Here is a 16808-nt window from a genome sequence, read left to right as displayed (position 1 = left end):
TTGACTCTGCTGTAGGCGTACTCGACGATGAATTCGTATGTATAGTTACGAGGCACAAAGCGTAATTATTTTCACGTATTCCTGGCCGTGGAAAAAAAAGCTTTCACATTTAGGCTCGTCGCGTGCAATTTACGATTCGCTTATTCTGCTATGAACAACTTAGTAGTCTTTGACTAATATATCTTTTCATATTATGACCGTGCGTTTCGGTTTGATTGAGGTGGGAAGCTTCACCTTTCTAGATTTTATATAGCAAGTCACCTGATTTTCTTGTGATTCTGCACATACGCAGTGTTTTTTTTTTTTTGTGTGTGTGTGTGGGAAAATTTTGAAAAGGTGAACATGCACATACAGTTTTTTTGGGGAAATGTGGCTTTGCTTTTGACATGAGAGGGGGAAATTGGAATTCAGCCCTCCAGGACTTGTGGATCCCGAGTTAAACTACCTCAGGGCCACACAGGTATGTTCGTGACTTTGTATCTATCTCATGTGGTCTATGACTTAATGAGGCAGCTTAAAACTGCATGCTAATGAGAATGAGGGGTATAATTATTGGAGGCACAATTTAATATAGCGAATAAGCGAGTAACACCTCCCTCGCCCCTTCCCGATAGCTAAATCGCATCATAACTAGATAGTAATAGGGAAGTAATTACTCCTTTATTACAAATCTACTCCACCTTAGGAGATTTCCCTAAATATTCGATCAACACTGTTCTCACTTAGAGTTATTGATCAATTCACTCTCGCCCTGCCATCTGATATGCTGACCGCCCTGGTTAGCTCAGTTGGTAGAGTGACTGCCCCGGAAAGGCGGTGGTCCCGTGTTCGATCCCCGGACCAAGGCGAATTTTTCTTTAACTACGAAGTTTCTGAGAAAGCTGTATAGCTTTCCTTTGTAGCTGTATAGTTGTACTTGGATGGATGTCAATGAGTAATTACTCCCTTATTCCAAATCTACTCCACCTTGGGCAATTCCCCTAATTATTCGATCATCATAACTAGATGTAACCACGTTGTCGGCTGGAGCACACAGATCACAGGACCAAAGCAAAGTCCTTGTCATGTTGTCACAACCTTCATGACAAGTAGGACCATGCATTGCTCGTACAGGAAACTTAAGCTTGCGGATGGAATATATTGCGTGGAATGAGGAACTAGTGGCATCAACTTTAAAGCGGACGAATCACCTTAATATTGTACACCGAAAGAGCGCCGACCAACTTCTCTAAACAAACCTCCAGCGCACATGGATGCTACAACGCACACGTTGGTGCGTTTGAATTTTTTGGCGAAATGTGTGGCCCGTTTTTCGTCCTTGTTATTTGTTTTACGCTACGCTCCCAAAATTCAAATCTTCAACGTCAAAATAGTGAGCGATTTGTCTCCTGGTTTATCGATAAGAATGCGGCTTTGGTCCGTGTGTTGTCTTTTTCTGCTCTGTGTGAACGTGTTTATTTGTGGCTATTATAGTCTAAGAATTCGACCAGCTAACCCAAAATCTCGTTTTACTCATGCCTTTGTCTCTGTAGCCGATTGTCACCTCCACAGACGAGGGGATGTTTTCGACTGTGGGAAAAATAGAGCGTAGCTAGTGCCCAAGACTTCATTCAGCCTATACAATGAAACTCAGGCAGAGAGAGAGAGAGAGAGAGAGAGAGAGAGAGAGAGAGAGAGACGCATTGACACTGTAACCATCAGGGGACTATTCTTGACGAATCGATGACCAGTTTCTTGGGCCGGTTCCTGTCAATCCCACAAAGAGCATAACCAGGTGACTGGGCTAGACAGGTGCAATTGGTTACATAATGACTAGCACCCCATAAGCTGTTTTTTTTTTTACATGTAAGAAACAAACAAAACAAAACGTCCATGGCCATGTGGAGGTTTCCTGGCCTTCAGTGGTCTTTATTCTCGCGCTGTTCTTTTCTAATATCGCTGCTTATAACGCTTGTCATGGATCACTTGCTACTAAGTCAACCCATTCGTCAACCGGTTCAGCGAGCAGAAACGCAAAATAAACCGATAAAAATAAGAAAGGAGAGAGCGTGTTGATATAAAGAACAGAGAAAGACGCTAGACGAGCTCGTGACAGCTCATACCTTTTTGTGCTCTTCGGTATCGGCGCGTGCTGAAAAAGCAAAGCAAATTATAGCGTGGCCTTGTATATCCAGTCTGCTTTCGTCACTTTCGCCACTTCGGCCATCAGAAATGAATAAATGTATATTGTTTGGAACACTACGCGATGCTCTTGAAGCTAAACCAAGTGATTAGCGAACTTGCCCTTGCTTACGATGACTGAATTTTACTTATTTCAGATGAGCTTACGAATTCCATGCTTAGCGGATAAAATAGCACTGAGAGGTTTCTTCAGCGTCCGCCATTCTCATGCAGTTAAATAGTCGTATAGCGCTACTCACCAGGAAAATACAAAAAAACAAAAAAAAAAAACAAAACAAACATAATATTTTGCATGAAAACCAAGTATTCAATAAATGCATCAATAAACGCTACAGCGGTGATGATATTGCACGGCGTCCGTGATAGGTTTCGCGCTCAAGTCATGCAACGCGGGCACACGTAGAAATGCACGGCCAACAACGTCTCTAAACTCTCAACACATTTGACGCCGTTGTTTGTGCAGCTTCACTGAATGCGTTTTCGCTCGCTTCAACGAACCGGGAAAGCATCTTGACTTCATTTAGCGAAATACATGATGTGAAAGGCATCTCTGCTGCATGTGCGTTCATTTATATATAAATGAGCCTAAAGACGAGGAGGCAAGTATATATTACAGGGGCTAGGAAAACAAATTCTTTCTTTTCCATTCCACGAAGGCCTGTTCGCGTCGTAAAAAAAAAAAAAAAAAAAAAAAAAAGCTAAGCAACGAACCTTTTGTGGGGGAAGGGCAATCTTAATGCACTCATGTCGGCCGTGAGACGGTCTCGAATACAAGACAGAGCAAACGCAATCATCGCAAGCAATAAGGAATGATGGCAGTATTTTGACTACCATGTTTACTGCAGATTATGTGCAGGAAGCTGTTCCGGATAGCGCGAAAAGGAGCGAAAAAAAAAAAAAAAACCACAGTGACTAACGAAGACACGAAGTAATGGTAAATAATCAAAAGCGCTTGTAGAGGCAAAGTTTGTAGAAAACAAAAACTATAAGGTCACTATATGTACGCAGAAAGCATTACGCGCGCACAAACGCACAAAAACAAAGCAAAACAGACTTTCGAGGAAGATGCTCTTAAAGCAGCGACCATAAGAGATATGAGGCGTCGGAACGTACGTGGCGACGCCTGCGGCAGAAGGAGGCACATAAACACGGTAGCGAATAATAAATGAGATCAGCGCATTTAGAGCGAGTAGCTTTTTTCTGTTCGTTCCGCGTGTTCCTGGCAAAACATTTTTTTTTTATTGCGGCAGGGTTCTCTGGGGCATTATGCAACAACGGTGGTAAAAATAAAGTTCGCAAGGAGCACGGACACGTCTGAACGAAGAAGAAAGCGCGCAGAAAACTACAAAATCAAAAAGGGAAAAAAAAAACGGGAAGAAAGGTGAGGAAACCACAGTGAAGGGCAGTTATAAAAAGCCTTGGCGAAGAGAAAAGCGTTCCGCAAGGAAGTCGCTGAGCGGCCAAAAGCTACCAGAAGCACTGCCTTCTTGTTATGCCGCCGCAGCGCGCTCGGCTCCTGGGCGATTTGTTTCAGCTTCAGAGGGAGGCGCCACCATCGCCGCTGCAACCTGCTTTTTCCGAAGAAGCAAGACAAAGGGACGCTTATGGTGGCAGTGCAGAGATGCAGACGAGCATCTAAGTGAATTTAAAAAAAAAACGTGGCGAGAACCCCCCCCCCCCCCCCCCACCTCTCCTTCTTTAAAATCCCGTTGTGCTTTTTGTTCTTCTTCCGCGTCCTTCTCCCTCACCTTTTTCCGGTACTTTCCACTGCGTTTCCTTTCCCTGCATTTTATTCGACCGCTTTGGCGAAGCACCATCAGGCAGCCCGTATTGCAACCTTCTTCCAGGGAGCACCCACCTCCCCACAACCTTCTCCCCAGTTCGAGCCCTTTGCATTCCCTAATTTTCTCCTTTTCTCTCGACTGAGCTCGACACCACCAACCGGCCACCGACCGCGAGTACTGCGGGGGCTGTTCCTGCTGCTGCTGCTGCTGCTGCTGCTGACGCCGCTTTGGGAAACGCGCTAGCGGAGGCGAGTCCGCTCCTTTGTTGTTCCGGGGATGTTTAGCATATTTATGACTTCGTCTCGAAGCTATAAAATTTCGCTGACGCCCGCCAGATATTACCGTGCCAGTCGCGCTGACAAGCCCAAACCAATTCTTTCTCTCTTTCGTTTTGTAGAACTGTGCTCGACATTGTTCCTCGCTTTGCTCTCTGTTCACTTCTTCATGGCGCAACCGCAAAAATCGGAGCGATGCGAAGAAGGACGGATGAAAAGAGGCCAAGAGCTGGAGCGGAAAACGCTGGCAGAGGCCAGAAAATTGGCATCAGGGTTCAGGCCCTGTGTCTCCCGCTTCGCTTACGTTTCTTTTACTAGTTTATTTTATTCCATGGGAGCAGGGAAATGAGAGGTCTCGTTCGTCCATCTCACCCGACCGGAAAAGGTCACAGCACGTGAAGCAGGCATTTTTTTTCTTCATGTATTTATTACCAGTAGCATCTCTCGTTCGTTCTCTCTCTCCAGTGCTTGCTGGCTGGCTCGCTCGTTCACCCGCTGGCGCGATTGCCGTTTGAGGCAAATTCTGATTGAGCATGGCTGAACCGACGGCGTTCGCGACTTTACCTTTTTCGTTTATGGGCCTCCTTTTTTATAGCATTGATCCTTCAGCTGAGTGAAAACTATGCGTATGGACGGCACAAAAACACTTCACTCTAAAGGCGGGAATGCTGCAAGCACACAGTTTTGATAACTTCGTTCTGCTTGGTTCGTTACATCGAGGCATAATGAGAGAGCTTGTTTTGGCGAAACTCGCACTGTCAACACTACGAGAGAGAGGAAAAGAAAAGAGGGGAAAAGGGGCGATGAAACGTGCCGGTCGTGTCTCAAAAAGGATTAGATTCGCCACGCGGCAAGGTTCAAAAGAAAACGAAAGCCTAATGCTGCCGGGTAACTGAATCAGCACGTAATGTAATGACGAATAATAAAGCTTACAGAGACGCTGCATGGGCTTCTTCGCTCTATCAAAGCATGGCATGATTCACTTTAGGGGTATATTGGCAAACTGGCAAACTGGTGGCAGTCGTCTTGGAGGTCGCGTTTATTTTTTGACACAATGCCAGTTCTGCCAAGATCATTATGAATGGAGCTAGTCAAGCAGTCCACTCGAATGTGCCGTTGTGAATAAAGAGAAGCTTCTGAATTTTTTTATTTTCATCAAACATGTCTATTTGGTACTTCATCTCATATTCGAGAAAACTGCTAGCCCACAAACGGGGCCAGGACTAGATGGTAAGTCTAGCGCTTTTTTCAGTGTGTTTGTATGTTCCTTCCACTTAGTTCTGACACGCTCTACAGGTATCCCAGAGATTGGATGTATTGTTATTTCTCCGAGCTCTGCCAACGCTTTAAGAAAATGAACGAATGCTATCAAGACGCGAAAAATTTAGCCCACAGAAAGCCCTCCAGTTTCATCGGTTTATCTAGAGTCGTTCCGGAACTATCGTCACTTGGGTGCCGTTTCATGGACTTCGTGGGCAGTCGCAAAGTACTACTCACATCATCACACCTTTGGTGCATTCTTTCACTTGTTTATCGCTCTACCTAGTGCATTACTTGTGCAAAGAAGTTGTAGAAGGGATGGTTTTGGCGCGTTTTTATTACCCGCTTCTGGGCACTTTGCAATCACTCTCAGGCGTGCAAGACGTGGGCTGAACGCGCTTGAGAACTGCTTGTAATTCATTACATGTTGTCTTGCCCCGTGGTAAGTCCGGGCGCGGCTTTTAATGTACGCAAAAATTCTACGAGAGAGGGAGCCTCCTACGCCGAAGGCTCGAAACCTAGAGTGGTATTGCATTCGCAATAAAAAGATTAGCCCACGTGACTTGTCACCAGAGCAGAAAAGTTCCGATACGCGCGCTATTGCTGCCCTGCTCGCCGATCGCGAGAGTGCCAGACACGTTGCATTTTCTAAAGTGGGGACGGTCGTAGAAAGGAGTACGACCGAAAGCTTCCTAAATGACAGCTTGCGCGCGTTGCTTATCTGTAAAGAGATGCGCCATCGTTACTGCGCACATGAGTCGATTTATCTTACGTTTTGAGCTGGCGTCGCGAGCAGCAATATTTTCTTTATCGCCATCTTCCCTTAAAGCCCACAGTTTCCTGCAGGAAAGATGCCTCGTGGATACGCGACCGCCTATGTTGTTCAAACCAGACTAAGGCGAACTGCACCTGTTTGTAAGCTTTTGCCGTCGTCTAGGAACTGCCCCACTTTGTTTTTGACAGTTTATTACTCAAAAATATTTCTAGAGGAAAAACTGAGATAAATATACTGCTGCTATCAACGCCAGCAAAACGCACATTTAAACACAAGGAACTAAATCACGTGCGTGGTCACGCCAGCTCACGATCATGCCAATAAGGAATGCGCGAGCTTTAAGATGCAGGCTTTCGAAGAGGCCATCATCGGAATGCGCTGTTTTTAGTCGACCAGTTCTGCTTTAGCAAATAAAGTTAATTCTCTCTCTCTCTGCTTTAGAAAATGGAACGTGCTTGGCATTCCCGCTGTGAGCGCATATGTCGACAACAGCGCCGCGTATAAGAATGTTTATGCTCTGATCACAAGTAACTTTTTCCGTTGCTACTGTAAGTATGTACGTACATACATGCTATTATTCATTGTAATGGCGCCAAGACACGATCACAGGAAATAAGACGAATATAAAGTATGAATAGCATGAACCAAATAGCCCTACAGCACGTACAGTACATACAAAGCTGTACATGGTACGGTCTGGCTACGCCATACGTGCTTGCCGGGTTCAGTACTGTCATGCTCCCGGACGCCAACAATCTTGACCATATAGACTTAAAAGGCGTTAAGAACATCGCCAATGCATCTGAGCACCATTTCTGAAGACACATGAAGCATCTGCTGACGCTGGTTTGTTATCTAGGACTGCGATGGAACAAGAACGCTATAACCTGCGTTATAACGATGCAGCAAAAAGCGGAGAGAGGTTAGCAAGTTACTCCAGCAGTTTCCAAAGCTTAAGGCACACACGATGGCAATGGCGAAGCGGTGCTGTGGAGTACGCTTAATACTCAACAGAAAGGTGCCTCAGGTCTCAACGTGCATAGTCTTCCTTGTATCAAAGGCGATAAACTATAGCGCGGCGAAACACCGAAGTCGCCTCCTGGTTAATGTCTCTCCCCTGATATCCTTTGTTGTCAAAGAAATAGAAGGGAGAAGGGGCTATCGTGTAGCTTTATCCCGGTATTGTTTTATGCTTTCGCGCAATCCACGCTACCTGCGTCTACTCTAACTGCCGTCGTGCAAACTCGGACAAAACTCGGGCGAGCGCAGAACTCGGATCATCCTGCATAGCGTAGCTGTTGCCGTTTGCAAGTCAGCGCTTTTCGAAGATACGATTCTCTCTCTATCCTGCCTCACCAGCTAGTGTTCATTTTACATCGATTAGATATTTCGCGCCTCATTTTGCCGTCTCAGAAACGGTATAGTGGTTACTGCTGGAGATGGCAAATGACAGCTTTAATTTCAATGCGGTGTGACATTTCAGCGAACTTCTTTTTCTTTATGTGTTCGTAACATCTGTAATATTGGGTATGCCACCCTAGGTCTACTATCTTCATTTAGCAGTTATTAAAAAAATGGGAGGCGAATCGAAATTGTCGGGCTGCGAGTCAGGTGATAAGGAGGTGGTTTCGAGCTAACGTTAAACTGGACCACCTGGACTTCAGCATGCACCACAGTTTGTGTACATGCACGGGTATTTTCGCATTTCGTCACCATGAAAATTAGTCCTCTGCAGCCGGGATTAAACTTCGCGACCTAGTGCTTGGCACTCGAACGCAACAGCCCCTGTGCCTCTGCGACATGTCAATTCAGGTTACGCGCGTGTTCACGCTTTTCTTTGTCTCTTTGTAATAAATGTATTGGTTTTTTGAAACCCATTTACAAACTTGCGCGCTCATGGGTTTATGGAAAATTTCGGTCAGAAAAAGAAATAACTTCTGCATGTGAAGAGAGATTCGGTTTTAGATTTTAAATGTTCTATGTGTAATTCACGCTCGTACTAGTAAGCTGCATGCATGTAAGCATGCTAAAAGGACGGAATGTAATTAATACGTTTCCCTAATGTTATATGCCGTAAACTTCTAAATGCGAAAAATGCGTCTGGAAGCGTTTTTGTTTTCTGTTATCCTTAAAGGTCTAAAAACGATTAATGCTAACTTTCGTGTATTGTTTAAAATGGCTTGCTAGACAATAACACATGACGGCGCCCCTTGGTATTCGCCTATGAGAGCAAAATAAATCATAATTGAATTCTTCCCCAGCTCTTGTGGTTCCGGCTTCATAAACCGATTTATAGTTGCCACATCGTTTGTTGTCATTCTAGCACTTTATGCAGGCAGGCTTATATGATTTAAATTAAAACTTCATATGAGCGATTACAGTTAACTCCCGTGATCTTAACGACAATTACACGCAAAAGTAATCGTATCAGTGCCCCGCTGTAGGGCTGCAGTGGTTAGGGCGCTCGACTACTGAGCCCAAGGAGGTGGGACTTGATGGCCGCCACGGCGGCTATTTTTGATTGAAGTGGAAAGGAAGGTACCCGTGTACTGTACGATGTCAGTGCACGTTAAGAATCCGGGCGGTCGAAATTTTCGTAGCCTTTCGTTACGGCGCATCTCATAGCCTGTTCCGCTTTCGGGCGTGAAACCCTAATAGCCAAACTAAACATTAAAGGTGGATGAAAACGAAGCCGAGAGAGCATCAAGGAAGAAATTTAAATAATCTAGCTACTGCAGGCGAACACAACGCGGTGATGCATGTCGTACTCTAACGTCTAACGGATTATTTGAAAAATGAATATAGTGAAATAAATTTGGGTGTGTGTAGCTGTGTAAACTGCTGTGAGTTTTTTCGCACTCAAGCGAGTTGGCTTGAGAAAGAAACCACGAACGCCATGCAACTTGTGCCGTTACTTTTTGCTCTGCTAGCAAGCAAGTACCCGTGCTGCCAAAGCCCAGACAGACTCTTTCTGAAACGGCGTTTATTGCAAATAATTTGAAAGTTGAAGCTGTCAGGTTTGCTAAGGTACGCAGTGGGGAAAGGAGCACCAACTGTCCAGTGAATATTGAAGCTTGAATACTTCAGTAGAAGTGAGCGAACTTAAGCCCGGTCCTGATTGAGTCGCCAGTTAGCGCCTGAACGTGTAGTTGGTTTTCTGTGCGAGTCCCGGCGTTCAGATTGCCTCTATACTGACAAGGACACTAACCTGCAATTTGCGCGGGTTTAGAACGGCAGCTGAGTCATGTTGCCGCGACACAGAGTTCGACATTATTACTATGACTACGCGCAAGCAAACCTTTTGAGGCGAAAGGCTTCAAAGGCTCATGCTGTCCTCAACAAAATGGGTTCCGCTTTTGCGGCGTTCTGTTTGGCCGAGGCGGGATGACGTCATAGAGGTCTCGACCACTCACAGAGCACTACCAAAGTATGAGCGAATGCGTGCCTTATATGGCCATATGTCAATCAATGAGCAACTACTAATTAATAGAATTACCAGTTGCTGAACAATCAAGTAAGTCATTCATAAACAAATTAGTAATTAATTAATTACTTTAATTAAGTTGCGTAAGTTCAGTTGTGTATCAGAATGCGCCACTCAGGCTTAGCTTTTTACTACTTTAGTCGTTAAAGTCCTTCCTAATTTTTTTATATTAAAACAATTTATTTGTGTATTATGCCTTCCTTAGCGAAATTGTGGAAAATAAAAAAAATACAAGAAAAGAACTTCAGCCTTGTTTTTTACGCATCAAAAGTGTCGCGAACTTTGAGAATTTAGAAACGCATGGCACGCGCAAACTGAGCATTCTTGCTAACAGATGCGCCTCTCGGAGGACGTCGACCTTTTTATCGCCGATCCAGGGCGTGGTTGTGAAAAAGCAAATTTAGGAAAAACACCGGTTGTTCAGTAAGCCTTACGTCCGCATCACGAATCATTATGAACGCGTTTTTTTTTTCTTCGTTATGTATTATTTATCGACCCTGTTGCCGCCAGACTCGCATATTGCGAAGATCGGATGTAGGTATCACCACCCACGGACTATTCGCCAAAAGAAGAAAGAGAGAGAGAGAGAGAGAGAAAGAGAGAGAGATGAGGGAGGGAGAGAGAGAGGGAGAGCAAACTGCGAAAGAAGCAGTGCCGTAGCAAGGGAGGTTTCTCATATTGGAAGCAACCGCCGGAGGGCGTTTCGTGAGGCACTTTGCGCTTCACTGGGTGGAAATTTCAGGCTCTTCGCGCAAAGGCGCGGTGGATGGGGAGGGTAGGGTTGGGGTGCTGCGAGGTGTGCGCTCACCTGTCTATGCTGATGGCGACCAAGTTAAATATGGAAGCGGTGCTGCAGGTGACGTCAACCGCAATGTAGAAGTCGCACAGCGTTTCACTCAGCTCCCAGTCCACGTTTACCTGCGGGAAAAAAAAAAAAAAAGAGGCGAGGTTGGTAATATGTGGTAAACAATGTTTGTACTGGCATATAATTAGTTTCTACGCATGACTCCATATAACACTAGTCATTAGAAGATGACGAGGCGTTGTAGGAGCAGTGGGAATAAATAACTTGACCTAGTAATTAATAACATAGCAAAGGTAACGAACCAGTGCAGAATTGCAGTGATATTTGCGAATTTTCAGTCATCACTTCAAGAAACATCGCAAAAGCGACACTGGAAATTTACGTCTAGCGTTAATTGTATTTAGTACTAATCACGTTTTTTTGAAACTTTCGCTCTACCAGAGCGTCAGATATGCGCGTGCGAAGACCTGCAGAATTTATTTAGCGTAAAATAATTGATATAATAAAGACTCCGTCAGTAAGCAAATTCAGTTGGCAGTTCAGCCCATGTCCTGTATAATTCTTTTCTTACGTGTACGTCCACTCTGGTTTATGGTAACGCCTTTTAAGAGCAAAATACCAACATGCCTACAATTAAGCTATTTTGCGGTACAGTTGTGCGATGGTGAACACAGAATTAGCTGATCCCAGCACGTGGCACAAGAAATGGGTCTACTTTGGAAAAACTACAGCCACATGCTTAGGTATTCATACAGCGTTGATGAGTAACGTTTAGGAAACCTGCAATGGGAAGAAGCCTGTTAACTTTGTTGTAAAAAAGGCAATACGTGTTCCCGTAATGTGCGACCCAGTTTCCGAACGTTCGCCATGCGAAATTGCATTCTTTGCGGTCGCTGTGTAGAAGATTTACAGGTAAATCTAAAGTCGTAATCAAAATTGGTATACAACACGAAGTTGGTGGTAGAGTTCGGGAAAACTGCATTGCGACGCCTTTAGGTAACAGATATCTGGGAACGAGGCAATTGTGGCGGTGCCCCAATTTGTCAACGTGCGGGTGTCGTTATCACTTGTTCCTGTCGCTAGATGGTATTTGGATGCAGGTTTCCCGAACTCCATCACCAGCTGCGTGTTCTATACTATTTTTGCTAAGGACTGTACATGCATAAGCATTTCGAAAGGAAGCACACTGTTTCCATTCTAGCAGAGAATTGGTCTTAAATTTCGCACTCAACTGGAGAAAGCAATAAAAATATGATACGTCTAGATGAACAGTACCCAGGAAAAAAAGTCAGTCAATATCGTAGCCTGTCGCACTTGAAAGGGAAAAGGAAGGGGAAGAATGAGTGACTTGGCTAACAAACTGCCCTTCACGAAACACTCCATAGGTCTTATCTTTTTGTTTGCTCTAAAATATAACTAAGTCTGAAAACAAAATAAGGAAGCAAGATAACATGTTAAGAACACCGATTTTCTCCTCGATTAACTGCCTCACGGAACGAAGGGAATTCTGCGTCAGTAGAGTGACGGAACATTTGGAGCGTGGAAAGGCGGCCAGAAAATCGACGTTGCGGCACGCAGCTCCAAGAAGACATCTTGCGGCGTGCTTCGTGCTAAATGGAACACGATGCTGCTCCCGGAAGTGAAGTTATACACACTTCCGCTCTATGAGCCGAAGACTGGGCACAAAGCAATGTCGAGAGCTCGTGTTGCTGGAATTGTAGTGAACAATACCGCTCCCTTCCGTAGTGGGAGTTAATGAAGCCACCAAGTTCGGCTGAGTACGACGCCGGGAACTTGAATCAGGCGACGAAGTATAAATAAATCTCACAAACATTCGATATGAGTTCGCCTGGACAGTGGCTTGCATCAGTAGAACAGTAGGGCGAATAATTTGGCGTGTATGTAAAACCATGCATTCTAAACAAGACGAAACAAAGAATCAGCAAGCCATAGCCACGGACAGTGTGTGGACAAAACTGCAGCGGTCAAGTGACATGAGAACTTAGGAATAGAGATGAATGCTTGATGCACATGGAAATATCATTTACTTTCTCCCTTGCATACAAAGGCAGCAAACATGCATATTCCATTAGCAAACAAGACAGAAAGGTGTGAACGCTGGAGTGAGGTCCATATTAATTAATCTGCGACTGCAGAAACACATGCGCCGACTACCAATTTAGTGTTATTGGGAAACAATTGTATTTAAAAAAACACAAGTGATGCAGTACGTAGAGGCGCAAAATCAAGAGTATCTTTTAAGTCCGAAACAAGCAATATTGGCGCCTTCATGAAACTTCAAGGGAAAATGCAGGAATATATCTCGTCACGAAACCCTCTGTCGCACCGCATATACATAGCAGTACTTAACTATTTTGACGGGGCACTTACAGTCTCTTGACGATGTCGGATTTTTTAGTTTGGTCTCAACATACATCTTTGTTCTGCCTTTGTGCTCGTGCGCGCGTTGCTATTCGCGCTCACAAAAGAGGCCTTTGTTTTGAAAAAAAAAATAATAATAAGTCTCTGGCGCAGCTTACCTTGACGCTCAAAGTGAAGTTCCTTTCATCTGAATTCAACTAGCCGCCCAGAAATGTTAAGAAAATGCGTCCGCATATCCTATCCCATTTTCCCACAAAATTTAGTTCAAAACCGCCAAACTTCTCAACGTGACCCTTAGCAAGCAAAAAAAAAAAATAAAAAAAAAAAATAAAAATAAGGGTCCATTCTATTTAAATTCTGAGCGCATTTAAAGTCTGTAAAAAGCAGCTGCTTTGTGAGAGGGAGTAAAAGCAAGGCCGCCTGAACCACTAAACCGGACTTGACATATATTGCTTGAATTGTCCGCAGAATTCGCACTCGTGGAGTTGCCGCGCACGTCGGCGTCTAGCTCGCCAAGTAGCAAAAGAACGAAGTGAAAATGCGCTCATCTTCCTTTTTTTTTCTTTTTTTTTTTTCTAAGGAAGACCACCGGTGTCAAGTGCTGCATTTCATCGTTCTTTCCCATGATAGCTCACCCTCCTTCAGCTGATCCAGTAACTAGGCAGCCGAGCAATCCTGATCCGAGCAAAGAGGCTCAACAAGTCACAAAGAAAAAGGAGGAGTGTGCATGGGCCTGTTGACTGGAACGACCAGAGCCGCTTTTATTGCCATGTAGGCATTGAGAGGGTGAGATAATGGAGGTGAACCCGAGATACCAGACAATGCAGTGGCCACGGATCTCCTGCGGATCGCGTCCCACCTGTCCTATGACCCGGGTAACCAGACCTGGGTGTGGCCGACTCCTGTTGTGCTACTGAAGCACGTTCGTGCTGGTGCGCTGGACAGACGCACCTGGAAATCGGGCGTCTCTACCGCGTGAGGCCTTTCGCCTCGGCCTAGCCTCGGCCAGGCCCTCCGAGCCCACGCAACCGAGAGCGTCCGCATGGTCTTCCTTCTTCCAGCGTTCGGGGACTGATTAGTTTGTATTCATACTCGTTTTGTCTGTTAAGCTTAAGCTCAGTATTTTTTATTTATTTTTTTTGTCTAGTCTAATGTGTTTGTATAACAAGATATGTTCATAGTTTGACCGTTATGGTCGAGTGTTTGCTTAATCCCACTTAATCAACCCTTTGATTAGTGAGGTTTTAAAGAACCTCCTCAAAAGCAGCCACCGGCGCTGGAGTGACGACAATAGCTGCGAAAACGTGAGTGCTGTGACATCACGAAGATGCGGTGGCGGTGATGTCGGTAACGACGTTCCCCATAGTAGTGAATTTTGTTATGTGCAAAGCTGCTTTTTCCAGCTCTAGAATGGGGGCCCTGTAGGGCCTCCAGACCAAGGCATGCCAATGTGATAGTATAAACGGAGATTGGTATGAAAAGCGCCGCACAATTGTAATACACTCTATATATAGTGTTGCTGGTAGACGTAGTGGAAAGTGGGAGTCTGGATGCGGCGGTGTGTACTAAAAACGGTTTGTCCGGAGGAGGGCAGACCTCACGGCACTGGCTGGAAAATTATGCTTCAAAAAGCGACAATTTCTGGTAGCCACTTTACGGTTGCTTACGGACTGCGGCACCATATAAAAAAAAAGATGTATAAAAGCTGTAAATATTTTTCGCATTTGTCATCTGAAAACAGTCTCGCTTCTTGCATGCTTACATTTTATAATTTATTTGTTGGACTTTTATTTCTGCGAATTTCCCATACTGCGTCTGTTTAAGTGATTTTGTTGCCACATCGGGCTGAAATGGTAGGCTAACGAAAAGGGTTTTACTTAAGCTGAGCACAACGTATAGAGCTACGGAACGAAAAATGACAGGTGTAATGTTAAGGAAGCGTGCAGTGTGGGTCAGAGAAATAACTCGAATGAATGACATTCTAGTGGAAATCAAGAAAAATAAATGTGTATTTGCAGGGCATGTATTGCGAAGAGAGAATAACTGCTGGTCGCTAAGGGTAACAAATTGTATTCTTTGTCAAGGAGCCCATTTATCATTTTCTTACAGAGAAGAAAATTGCAACTACTTTGCTGGTCTGAAAGCTTACATGATGAGCAATTCTGCGCAGTTCGCCACATTTTTGAACTTGAAAAAAAAAAAAAAAAAAGGTGCTCAGAAGCATTTTGAAAGGATATAAAAAGTGCAATACCGTGTGAATTTCTTTAACCTTTATCAGTTTGGATATTAACACTCAGAAGAGGTACACGTACGGTTATATGGTCAATGAAGGTGCCTCTTATATCAAGGCGGACATCACGTGCGTGTCTATCTATTTATTTATTTATTTTTACATGCTTCAGCCTCGGGAAGTGAGGTACAGTAGGAAACAAAGAAACACAGAAACAAATATACAACACTAGGAACAGGCTTCTAGGAATATCTCTAATGATAATGAGCGAATGCTGCTTGGTAAAGAATTCCAAGCTTCAGTGAAGAAAAAAGCTATATTTAAAGCAAGTGTACCCGGGTCCAGTTGGGTAATAAAAAGAGACGATGAAAAACCCATGTCAAATCTCTTGCAAACAAAACACACCGCCTTTTTTTTTTCTCACAGATTATAGTTTGTTGATGTCACACTGTTTGTACGGATTCTAAACAACACAAGCGTACTCGAGAATGGGGCGAAGGAGAGTTGTATATGTCAGGAGCTTAGTCTCTTGAGGAGCAGCGAGCAAAGTCCGGTGTAAGTACTCTAGTCATTTAAGGGCCTTATTAAAGATGACATAAATGTGTTTTGACCAAGACATGTCGTGTGTGAGTGGGAGACCCAGATACCTGTATTCATACACTCTGTGTAAGTTGACCGTATTATATGAATATGTGAAGAGATATTTGACACAGCATCCTGATGATTAGATGATTTAGTAACGGAAATTAACTAATAAACTTACTTGCTTTTCATTAAAGAGAGCAATACGATATTGAGAAATTCAAGGACATCAGCGAGAAAGGTGTGCCCCGTTTTGAAATGATCTTAGTCGGCACTGTGGTTCAGAATATTCGATATATATAAAAATAATAATAAAACGAGGTTTGGAAAGCTTTCTGGGTTAGCTTTCGAGCATTGCGTAAATATAGAACGAAGTCGTGAGGGGCAGTTATTTCACAAAAATCATGTTAAGTTGTTCAACAGCATCAAATACATAAATGACGTCTGTATATTTGATGCATAGAAAATACGGTAGACGCCATATCTCGATGCTGCAATGCCGAAAAGGCGACAAAATGAGCCTTCAGATGCATTTTTTTTAACTTTCTATATCTGGAACCATAATGCTGATCAGGGAAATTTAAAAACGAGGCTTACCGTTGGTGTAGGGACCTTTTAAACTGGCAATGTACTACTGCCTCTTAAGGTCAGAAGCAAATAGTTGGTGAGTTTCGCAATTATTTGTCCAATAACCAAGCTATGTCACGTAGATGATTACTGCTTTGCTGTAAACGCCACCTGCGCTGACCCCACAGATGTATCTGACGTAGTTTTTCGAATACATATTTGTAAACAGTTAAACATTCAGCCTATATAACTATATACGATTACGTTTTATGGAAATAGAAGCTTGAAGGCCGATGCAATAAGGTTTTATTAAATTTAGAGGTTACCGAATCCTGGAATTGCAGAAGACAAAACAGAGAGCTCAGCTAGTTGGCGCAACGTTCCTAAAAGGACAGTGTAACTGACAAAATGAGAAGCAAGCCGGCAGAAAAAAACGATTTTCGCGTCTACTCACTTGTACTTTCTCCATTGCGCTATGTTTTT

At 44.0% G+C, this 16808-nt stretch overlaps 1 protein-coding gene across 3 annotated transcripts in view; it reads right to left on the bottom strand.

Annotated features, from left to right (window-relative positions):
- The window catches only part of LOC146186100 (dopamine D2-like receptor), a 599817-nt gene that overhangs the window by 45443 nt on the left and 537566 nt on the right, over positions 1-16808 (bottom strand). For all 3 annotated transcript variants that reach the window (XM_084607030.1, XM_084607029.1, XM_084607032.1), the window contains one exon: positions 10568-10677. In XM_084607030.1, the coding sequence (XP_084463156.1) occupies positions 10568-10677 (110 nt within the window). The remainder of the gene's footprint in view (positions 1-10567; positions 10678-16808) is intronic.

This window comes from Amblyomma maculatum, chromosome 6 (genome assembly GCF_055883805.1).
Source record: "Amblyomma maculatum isolate TAMU_Amacu chromosome 6, ASM5588380v1, whole genome shotgun sequence".
Classification (NCBI taxonomy): domain Eukaryota; kingdom Metazoa; phylum Arthropoda; class Arachnida; order Ixodida; family Ixodidae; genus Amblyomma; species Amblyomma maculatum.
Note: the sequence above shows the minus strand (reverse complement) of the source record. Positions and strands in the feature narration are given on the sequence as shown.